General features: G+C 42.8%; 1 protein-coding gene across 3 annotated transcripts in view; it reads left to right on the top strand.

The window, feature by feature from the left end:
- Positions 1-718: 718 nt before the first annotated feature.
- The window catches only part of TRMT2B (tRNA methyltransferase 2 homolog B), a gene marked incomplete at its 3' end in the record, with an annotated part of 140493 nt that continues 130272 nt past the window's right edge, over positions 719-10939 (top strand). The window contains exons 1-2 of one of the 3 annotated variants that reach the window (XM_081080893.1): positions 719-829; positions 10370-10610. In XM_081080893.1, the coding sequence (XP_080937019.1) occupies positions 10390-10610 (221 nt within the window). In that variant the 5' untranslated portion in view covers positions 719-829; positions 10370-10389. Of the gene's footprint in view, positions 830-10369; positions 10611-10939 lie in introns of those variants that run through there. The other 2 variants (XR_013995443.1, XM_081080892.1) reach the window with 2 other exon arrangements.

The raw sequence follows: 10939 nt of genomic DNA, 5'->3' as shown, positions 1-10939 counted from the left end.
GCCTGGGATCCACTTAAGAAACCATAGTTATCTTGTCATAACATAATACTTTTAGGATGCATTATAGAATAGAGGGAGAAGGAATGCCTGGAAAAGTCTATGGCCCAAAATAGGGCTGTTTTTTTTTTTAAAAAAAATTATCGAGAGAGAGAGAGAGAGAGAGAGAGAGAGAGAGAGAGATTTTCAAAATTCCATTTATTTATGAATTATTAACCAGGGATCAAACCTGCAACCTGGCATATCCGGACCACGCTCTAATCAACTGAGTGACCCGACCAGGGTTGGGCTGCCTTTTATAATAAGGCTGCGATTTGAGAAAACCCTCTTCATCTCCTAGTCTTTCGACCCATTTTAGATCTGGTACCTGCAATTCTACCATTAGAAATCTTTTCTTTCAGTTGAAAGAGTTAAGCCATAAGCACCCAAGGAAGGTCAACACTATTAACACTGCAGTGCGAATTTCTTTGTGATTTTCGAGGCTTATCCAATCCAGATTCATCCATGGGACAGTGCGAGGAGCAGGTGGTGGGCTGGGTCCCGGGAAGAGGGGGGAGGAGTGCTTGGGAGGGACGGCGCCGGGGAAAGGGGCGAGTTGTGTTTTGAAGGTCTCCAGTGAAGCGCCCCCTGCAGAGCAAGGGCGGCCGCCGCCTCTGCGCCGCCTGGGAGGAGCTCTGCGTCCCGCCGCGTCCGCCCCACAGCTGCGCCTGCGTCTGGAGTTCTGGCGCCGGGCGCACCAGGAAGTGGCTCTTCCCAGCGGCAGCGATCCAGGCCACTGGCAGGTTTTTTTGTTTGGCACCTCAGGTCTTTAAGAGGATTTATTGGTTAGAAGGTAAGGGGGATAAGTGGAGAGCCCAGAAAATCCGATTTAATTCTTACTGCACTGAAAACTGCTGACTGCGCCAAATTGACCTGGGGCCGGGGAATTGAGGAGGCAGGCGGGGCTGAGGACGGGGACTGACCGGCCTCAACGCGGCCTGCTCAAGGTCGCGTCTAGCCTGAGTCCCTTCGTGCTCTGACGTCCCCCCAAACCCTCCACCCTGTCCTTCCAGACCTCCCCACGCCCTGCAGCCCGGCCAAGTACAGTGGCAGTCTTTCCTAGTGAACCCTTTCAACAGATGTGGAGGGCAGAACTTTCTCAAAGGAAAGGGGGGCTGGAGGGGCTGGTGAGAGGGGCTGGTGGGGAAAGGAAGGACCTAACTGCTCATGGGTTGCAGTCAAGATCAAGCAATAAACCCATCCGTCTAATTTAGCCAGGAACCATGCCTGGAGCCAGACCAACTGAAGGAAGGGTGGACAGAGAGTGTAAGCAGGACTTTGCCTGTGGGTGAACGTTTTGCCTCAAGGAGATCCTTGGCTCAGTTCAAATCTACCAACCACGTAGTCTCTGATTTGAACTTGGAGCATTTCAGGTAGGTTAGTCATTCCAGCCCTAGAGAATTAGCCTACCTTCGTATCTACCAGCTCTGGACCCTGGGTCCCTTTCAGATCAATTCCTGAGGCAGAAATAAAGCAGTTGTCACACACTTAAAAAATAATCCAAGTATTTATTTAAAACAGGAAAAACTATAACAAGTCTTTTCTGTGAACAAATGCCCCCTCTGACAGGAAAAAAAAGAAAACACAACTCACTTTTTGACTAGTGTTACTCTGCTGCCTTGAAAAATCTATCTCACTACAGAATTTGCTAACTATGATGAAAGGCTCTTTACTGGGAGAGATGGCTGGTTGATACTCTAAAATAGTAGGATTCTATTTTAGACAATACCTGATAATGTGAAGGGAGAAACCTAGATTGACAAGGGGCCTTCTGCTGGGGTACAGGGCAAGTAGAGCACAGTCTCATGGTGGCAGTTACCAGTGAGAGGACCCTCCCATTCACAGAAGAAGTTTAAAAGTGTAAATGTAGCTGTCTCCAAATTCCTCAGCTCCCCTGTCCCTCCTTTGCCAACCCCAAAATGGGCCTGGAGCTTTCTTCATTCTTCCCTGCCAGCTAGAGGGACAGGGCCACTTTCCTGGACCAGCACCACTCCCTCCCCCTATGGTCTGGGCCTTCTCTTGCCTTCCCCCCAACCATTCTTTATTGGCTCCTGCCTTTTCACTCATTTCCTCTCAATGGCTTTTGCTTTTTTTTTTTTTTTTTTTTAAATTAAGTACATTTGTCTCACCCTGGGAAAATGTCTATTACAGTTCACACACTTTTGATAGTATTAGTGGGTGGTCCAGGGCAGGCCTTAAGCTCACCATGCTCCAGAAGGTTAGGAAAGGTTTTTCGTGTGTTGTTTTTAAGTTTCCCATATAATTGTACTTATCCTCACACCATCAGCATAGATTATTTCATCTCTCCAGTTTTGCAGGTTGGACACATTGAGACACAAGGAAGTCAGGTGACATGCTTCAAATCAGAGTGTAAGGAAGGGCAGTGACACATGTTGAACACTTTCTGTGTTAAGCAGTCCTGAGTAATATATATATATATATATATTTGTTTAATTCACACCACAACCCTGAAAGGTAGGTGTTATCAGTTCTATATTTATAGATGGTGACACAGATTCATAGTGCTTAAGTAACTTGCACAAAGTCACAGAGCTAGTGAGAAGCAGAGCTGGGAATAGAATATGGCTTCAAAGTCCGTGTCTTTAAAAAATTTTTATTGATTTCAGAGAGGAAGGGAGAGAGAGACAGAAACATCAATGATGAGAATCATTGATTGGCTGCCTCCTGCACGCACCCTGCTGGGAGTAGGGCCTGCAGCCCAGGCATGTGTCCTGACCACAGTCTCATGGTGGCAGTTACCAGTGAGAGGACCCACACACTCCAAAAAATGTTTCCTGACCTTCAGGTTGATAGGTCTGTGTTCAACCACTGAGCTACGCCAGCTAGGCAAAGTCCATGTTCTTCTTTTTGTAGTTGTTGTTAATTCTCACCTTTTAGAGAAAGTGGGAGGGAGGGAGGGAGAGAGAGGGAGAGAGAGAGAGAGAGATGGATGTGATTCAATGTGACAGACACATTGCTTGCTTGCCTCCTGCAAGCACCCCAACAGGGACAGGGGATGGAACCTACAACCCAGGTACCTGCCCTTGACCTGGAATGGAACCCACCACCCTTCAGTGTGCAGGCCAATGCTCTACCCACTTAGAAACAATGGCCAGGGCCAAAGTCCATGTTTTTTTTTTTAATTAAATCTTTATTGTTCAGATTATTACAGTTGTTCCTCTTTTGCCCCCCATAGCTCCCCTCCACACAGTTCCCTCCCCACCCTCTGCCCTTATCCTCCCCTCCCCCCCCCCCGCACTGTCCTCATCCATAGGTGTACGATTTTTGTCCAGTCTCTTCCTGCACCCCCCACACCCCATTCCCCCCCGAGAATAGTCAGTCCATTTCTATGCCCCTGATTCTATTATATTCACCAGTTTATTCTGTTCATCAGGTTATTTATTCAGTTGATTTTTAGATTCACTTGTTGATAGATGTATATTTGTTCATAATTTGTATCTTTACCTTTTTCTTCTTCTTCCTCTTAAAGAATAACTTTCAGCATTTCAAATAATACTGGTTTGGTGGTGATGAACTCCTTTAGCTTTTTCTTTTTCTTTTTTTTTATTTTAAAAAAAACAACTAGCAATTTCACAATCATAATAATAGAACTTCTCTTACTTATAACAGTAGTTGAGATCAAATTGTGTTTTGGCAAAAATGGAGCCTCATCTCTCTCTAAAGTCCTGAGCTTTGGCACCTATTGAGTAATCACTGAATATTTTTATTCAGCCAAGGCACTAAATCATGAGTAAGAAACCACTCGACGTTGGCTGCATTCTGCAGATTCTTTTGAATTCAAAAGATTCTGATGTTACAGCATATAAAGATTAACCTTGCTCAGACAAATAGGTTTCATACTTATTTCTCCAAATTAGTGTAATTTTTGAAAGTACAGTAAGTTTTATTAATTCATTTTTTTATTGCTTAAGTATTACAAAGGGTATTACATATGTGTCCTTTTTTCCCCCCCACCCTTGACAGTCCCCTAGCCTCCCCTATCCCCCAGTGTCTTATGTCCATTGGTTATGCTTAGATGCATACATACAAGTCCTTTGGTTGATCTCTTACCCACCCCCCTCCTGCCCCCCAACCCTCCCCGGCCTTCCCGCTGCAGTTTGACAGTCTGTTTGAGGCAGCTCTGCCTCTGTATCTATTATTGTTCAAAAGTTTCTAATGGTCTCTATTATCCATGAATGAGTGAGATCATGTGATATTTTTCCTTCATTGACTCCTTTAGCTTTTTCTTATCTGTGAAGCTCTTTATCTGACCTTCAATTCTGAATGATAGCTTTGCTGGATAAAGTAATCTTGGTTGTAGGTTCTTGCTATTCATCACTTTGAATATTTCTTGCCACTCCCTTCTGGCCTGCATGGTTTCTGTTGAGAAATCAGCTGACAGTAGTATGGGTATTCCCTTGTAGGTAACTGACTGTCTTTCTCTTGCTGCTTTTAAGATTCTCTCTTTGTCTTTTGCTCTTGGCATTTTAATTATGATGTGTCTTGGTGTGGTCCTCTTTGGATTCCTTTTGTTTGGGGTTCTCTGCACGTCCTGGACTTGTAAGTCTATTTCTTTCACCAGGTAGGGGAAGTTTTCTGTCATTATTTCTTCAAATAGGTTTTCAATATCTTTTATTTTATTTTATTTTATTTTATTTTATTTTATTTTTTTATTGCTTAAAGTATTACAAAAAGTATTACATATGTCTCCTTTTTTTTCCCCCCACCCTTGACAATCCCCTGGCCTCCCCTACCCCCCAGTGTCTTATGTCCATTGGTTATGCTTATATGCATGCATACAAGTCCTTCGGTTGATCTCTTACCCACCCCGCTCCTGCCCTCCCACCCTCCCCGGCCTTCCTGCTATAGTTTGACAGTCTGTACGAGGCAGCTCTGCCTCTGTATCTATTTTTGTTCATAAGTTTATAATGGTCTTTATTATCCAGAAATGAGTGAGATCATGTGGTATTTTTCCTTCATTGACTGGCTTATTTCACTTAGCATAATGCTCTCCATTTCCATCCATGCTGCTACAAATGGTAAGAGTTCCTTCTTCTTTACAGCAGCATAGTATTCCATCGTGTAGATGTACCATAGTTTTCTAATCCATTCATCTACAGAAGGGCACTTAGGCTGTTTCCAGATCTTAGCTATGGTGAATTGTGCTGCTATGGACATAGGGGTGCATATATCCTTTCTGATTGGTGTTTCTGGTTTCCTGGGATATATTCCTAGAAGTGGGATCACAGGGTTAAATGGGAGTTCCATTTGTAGTTTTTTGAGGAAACTCCATACTGTCTTCCATAGTGGCTGCACCAGTCTGCATTCCCACCAGCAGTGCACAAGTGTTCCTTTTTCTCCACATCCTCTCCAGCACTTGTTGTTTGTTGATTTGTTGATGGTAGCCAGTCTGACAGGTGTGAGATGGTACCTCATTGTTGTTTTGATTTGCATCTCTCGGATGATTAGTGACTTTGAGCATGTTTTCATATGTCTCTTGGCTTTCTGAATGTCCTCTTTTGAAAGGTGTCTATTTATGTCCTTTGGCCATTTTTTGATTGGATTGTTTATCTTTCTTTTGTTAAGTTGTATGAGTTCCCTATGAATTTTGGAGATTAGGCCCTTATCAGATATGACATTGGCAAATATGTTCTCCCATGCAGTGGGTTTTCTTGTTGTTTTGTTGATGGTTTCTTTGGCTGTGCAGAAGCTTTTTATTTTCATGTAGTCCCATTTGTTTATTTTCTCTTTAGTTTCCAATGCCCTAGGAGCTGTATCGGTGAAGAAATTGCTTCGGCATATGTCTGAGATTTTTTTGCCTTTGGATTCTTCTAGTATTTGTATGGTTTCCCGTCGTATATTTAAGTGCTTTACCCATTTTGAGTTTATTTTTGTGTATGGTGTAAGTTGGTGGTCTAGTTTCATTTTCTTGCATGTATCTGTCCAATTTTCTCAACACCATTTATGGAAGAGACTATCTTGACTCCATTGTATGCTCTTGCCTCCTTTGTCAAATATTAATTGAGCGTATTGGTTGGGGCTGATTTCTGGGCTCTCTATTCTATTCCATTGATCTATATGTCTGTTCTTGTGCCAGTACCAGGCAGTTTTGAGAACAGTGGCTTTGTAATACAGCTTGATATCTGGTATTGAGATCCCACCTACTTTGTTCTTTCTCAGGATTGCTGCGGCTATTCGGGGTCGTTTTTTATTCCAGATGAATTTTTGGAGAGTACGTTCTAGGTCTGTGAAATATGCCATTGGTATTTTAATGGGAAGTGCGTTGAATTTATAGATTGCTTTGGGCAGTATGGACATTTTAATGATGTTGATTCTACCAATCCAAGAACATGGTATGTTCTTCCATCTCTTTATATCTTCCTCTATCTCTTTTTTCAACGTCCTGTAGTTTTCTGAGAAGAGGTCTTTTACCTCTTTAGTTAAGTTTATTCCTAGGTAGCTTAATATTTTTGGTGCGATGGTAAATGGGATTGCTTTTTTAGTCTCTCTTTCTGCACATTCACTATTGGTGTATAGAAATGCCATAGATTTCTTGGCGTTAATTTTGTATCCTGCTACATTGCCGAATTCTTTTATTAAGTCTAATAGTTTATTGATGGAGTCTTTAGGGTTTTTTAAGTATAATATCATGTCATCTGCAAATAAGGACAGTTTTACTTCCTCTTTTCCAATTTGGATGCCTTTTATTTCTTCTTCTTGTCTAATTGCAATGGCTAATACTTCCAGTACTATGTCGAACAGGAGTGGTGAGAGTGGGCATCCCTGTCTTGTTCCTGTTCTTAGGGGAAATGGTGTTAGTTTTTGTCCATTGAGTATGATGTTGGCTGTGGGTTTGTCATATATGGCTTTTATTATGTTGAGGTATGATCCTTCAATTCCCACCTTGCTGAGAGTTTTTATCAAAAATGGGTGTTGAATTTTGTCAAACGCTTTTTCTGCATTAATTGATATGACTATGTGGTTTTTTTCTTTCAATTTGTTTATGTGATGTATCATGTTTATTGATTTGCGGATATTGTACCATCCTTGCATCCCTGGGATAAATCCTACTTGGTCGTGGTGTATGATCTTTCTGATGTACTGCTGGATCCGATTTGCTAAGATTGTGTTGAGGATTTTGGCATCTATGTTCATGAGGGATATTGGCCTGTAATTCTCTTTCATTGTGTTGTCTTTACCTGGTTTTGGTATTAGGGTGATGCTGGCTTCATAGAATGAGCTTGGAAGTGTTCCTTTCTCTTGGATTTTTTGTAGTAGTCTGAGGAGGATAGGTTTTAGTTCTTCCTTGAATGTTTGGTAAAAACTCCCCTGTGAAGCCGTCTGGTCCTGGGCTTTTGTTTGCTGGAAGCTTTTTGATGACTGCTTCAATTTCTTCCATAGTTTTTGGCCTATTGAGATTTTTAGATTCTTCCTGATCAAGTTTTGGAATGTTGTATTTTTCTAGGAATATGTCCATTTCCTCCAGGTTGTCTTGTTTGTTGGAGTAGAGTTGTCCATAGTATTTATTAACAATCATTTGTATTTCTGTGGGATCTGTTGTTATTTCATCTCTATCATTTCTGATTTTGTTGATTTGGGTCTTTTCTCTTTGCTGCCTGGCAGCTGCCTTCCCCAAGTCCTTTACTGGGGATCGAGCCACAACCTAGCATGTGATCTGCTAGTTCATAGGTTGATGTCCAACCACTGAGCAATACAGCTGGGCCAAAGTCCATATTCTTAAGGACTTCCCTCTTCCTGGGAGTTAGGTGGAGTATGCTATCAATAGCACCTGAACCCTGGGCCAACCTAAATTTATTCTGTTAGAAATTACCCCCAAATGCTTTCATATTATGACAATTACTTTTGTTGTTATTATAAATCCTTACCTGAGGATATTTTTCCATTGAATTTTAGAGAGAGTGGAAGAGAGGGAGAGAGACATACAGGGGAAACATCAATGTGAGAGAGACACATCAATTGGTTGCCTCCCGCAACCATCCCAACCAGGGCCAGGGATCAAGCCTGCAACTGAGGTATGTGCCCTTGATCGGAATCGAACCTGGGACACTTCAGTCTGCAGGCCGATGCTCTAGCCACTGAGTCAAACCAGCTAGGGTGACAATTAGTTTTTTAGTACTTTGTAAACATACAAAATGGTGTATGGGTGACATATTACGGCACCCATGTCAGCATCCTCTAAATTACCTAATGATCATGATATACAAATTTCACATAATAGAGGGAGCCATGGAAGACTTTTAGTTAATAAATCTATTACATATATTGGACTTTTAAATAGATAGCATTATGAATTAAGGTATGATTTACATTGGGATGAAGTCCGAGGTAGAAAGCAAGGGCAAAAAGGCATCGATCAGCCGCCTCCTGCACATCTCCCACTGGGGATGTGCCCGCAACCCAGGCACATGCCCTTGACCAGAATCGAACCTGGGACCCTTCAGTCTGCAGGCCGATGCTCCATCCACTGAGCCAAACCGGTTTCGGCTAAAAAAGTTTTTGTTGATTTCAGAGAGGAAGGGAGAGGAAGAGAGGGATAGAAACATCAATAAGAATTATTGATTGCTGCCTCCTGCATGTCCCCTAGTAGGGATCGAGCCCACTACCTGGGCGTGTGCCCTGACTGCAAATCAAAAGGTGACCTCCTGGTTTATGGGTCGATGCTCAACCACTGATCCATACTGGCTGGGCTTGAAAGCTCTTTCTCACTTTTTACTAGAGGCTTGGTGCATGAAATTCATGCACGGGTAGGGTCCCTAGGCCTGGTTGGCAATCAGGGCTGACCGGGGCCTTCCTTTGTTCTGTGCCACTCCCTGGTGGTCAGCACACATCATAGAGAGTGGTCGAACTCTTGGTTGGTTGAACTCCTGAGGGGACAATTTGCATATTAACCTTTTATTATATAGGATTATTTTTTTAATCCTCACTCAAGGGTATTTTTCCATTGATTTTTAGAGGGAATGGCAGGGAGAGGGAAAGACAGAGAGAAATATCGATGGGAGAAAAACACATTGATTGGTTGCCTCCTACACGCACCTTGACCAGGGCCCAGGCTGGGAGGAGCCTGCAACAGAGGCACATGCCCTTGAATCCAAACCAGGACCCTACAGTCCACAGGCCGATGCTCTGTCCACTGAGCAACATCAGCTAGAGTTAAAAGCTCTTTTTTAAAAAAATGTTGCAGCTTGTACTCTTTATAGACACTTGACCAAATCTCTAGCCCTGACTTCTCTCCTGACATGTAGTACTGCTTCTCTACTTGTTAGACATTTCCATTTGGTCGTTACCCTACCATTTCAAACACATGCTTCAAACATGAATTTGCTTTTTATTAACATCCCTATTTTATCTTTATTTCTTTACACAAAGGCTCCCTCAAATCACTATTTTTTTCATAATAAAGTCTGTATTTTATTCAATCATTAAAGTTCTTCCAGAGGTGAAGTCTCACTTTGATGTAACTTTTTAGTCTTGTGTCCTAAAATGAACTACAATTTTAGCCAGATCAGTTAAGCCACTATCCTCATGTACTTGCTTCACCTTCCTGCTGTCTCTTAAGACCTGGTGCAAGGCCTATCTGCTTCTGGGAAGCCTTTACTTAGCATTTATCAGGAACCAAGAATATGATGTTAATTATTATCTTTTCCTGGGTTCGTACTGGATCTCCTCAATTAGATTGTAACCTTTATAACCCCTTCAGTATTTAGTGTGGCACACTGCCTTGCATGTAATAAATACTTTGTAAATATTAGTTAACTAAAGGCCCCATGCATGAATTCGTGCATTTGTGGGGGCCAATTGGGCTGGCTGGCGGTGGGGGGGCGGGACGCGGGACATTAGCCAGCTGACCCTTCCCCTGATCGGGTAGGGAGGCGATCTGGGGGTGGATGCCAGGGGGAGGGGCTGCAGGAGGTTGGCGGGCTGGCTCTGCCCCCTGCTCGAACTCTGGTCGAACTCCCGGTCAAGGGGACAATTTGTATATTACCCTTTTATTATATAGGATTGTTGGTTGTTGGGTAGGAGTGTAGAATATGGAGAGGAACTAGCCATAGAAGTGTATCCGAAGAGTTCACAGAGGACAAAGACTATATTTTCCTCATCTTATTATTTTGGGAGCTTAAGTCAGTGCCTAGCCATCAGTAGTTCAGCTCTGCTCAGTAGACCTGCTTTTACCAAGTGTTGACTCTGTGCTGGTGCCGAGCTTCTGTAAGGATTTGTAAATGAATGAAGGGGTTTGGAAATTGTGCCTTCACTTCCCAGCTTCTGTTTGTTCACTATTCATGCAAGTGAATCTCAATGTTTCTATTGTTGGCAGGTATTGAGAGAAGAGTCCCAATGCACAAACCTAGATGCTTCCTTTCCGGGGTGGGTTTCTTCTCCAAATCAGGACTGCTCTACTGGTGTCCCAGAAAACCTCCAGATTGGTCACAGCTTTTATTGGGGTCAGCACGTAAGAGAACCTTCACTCATGTGATCACCAAGAGGCGTCAAAGAGGACAGAAAAGTCAGAAGAAACCAAGCCATCTTGGACCACTGGATAGTTCCTGGCAGGAAAGGTAAGACCAAGGCTGATGTTCCTTCCTCTTAGCAAGTCTGAATCTCTGAGCCTACTGAAATTCTGTGTTCTGATGTAACTAATGTGGGATGGCAAGGATTCGAAGGGGCACCTCAGGTAGGATAACCAGGGTGAACTTGAAGACATCTGAGGAATATTGTGGGAAATGCTTTGGGATTGCAGAAAACATTCACCTTGTCTTTTAGTGTGATTTTCACAGAAAGGAGATATTAAACTGGGACCTTGTCTTTAAAAAGGTCCAGGGCAGGTTTACTGAAAATCAGAGACCCAGAAAGATATCAGATGGACTAGAAATGAATAGTCTCGTTG

Source organism: Myotis nattereri (assembly GCF_964212035.1).
Source record: "Myotis nattereri genome assembly, chromosome: X".
Classification (NCBI taxonomy): Eukaryota; Metazoa; Chordata; class Mammalia; order Chiroptera; family Vespertilionidae; genus Myotis; species Myotis nattereri.
The sequence above is the reverse complement of the archived record's forward strand: the minus strand, read 5'-3'. Positions and strand labels throughout refer to the sequence as shown.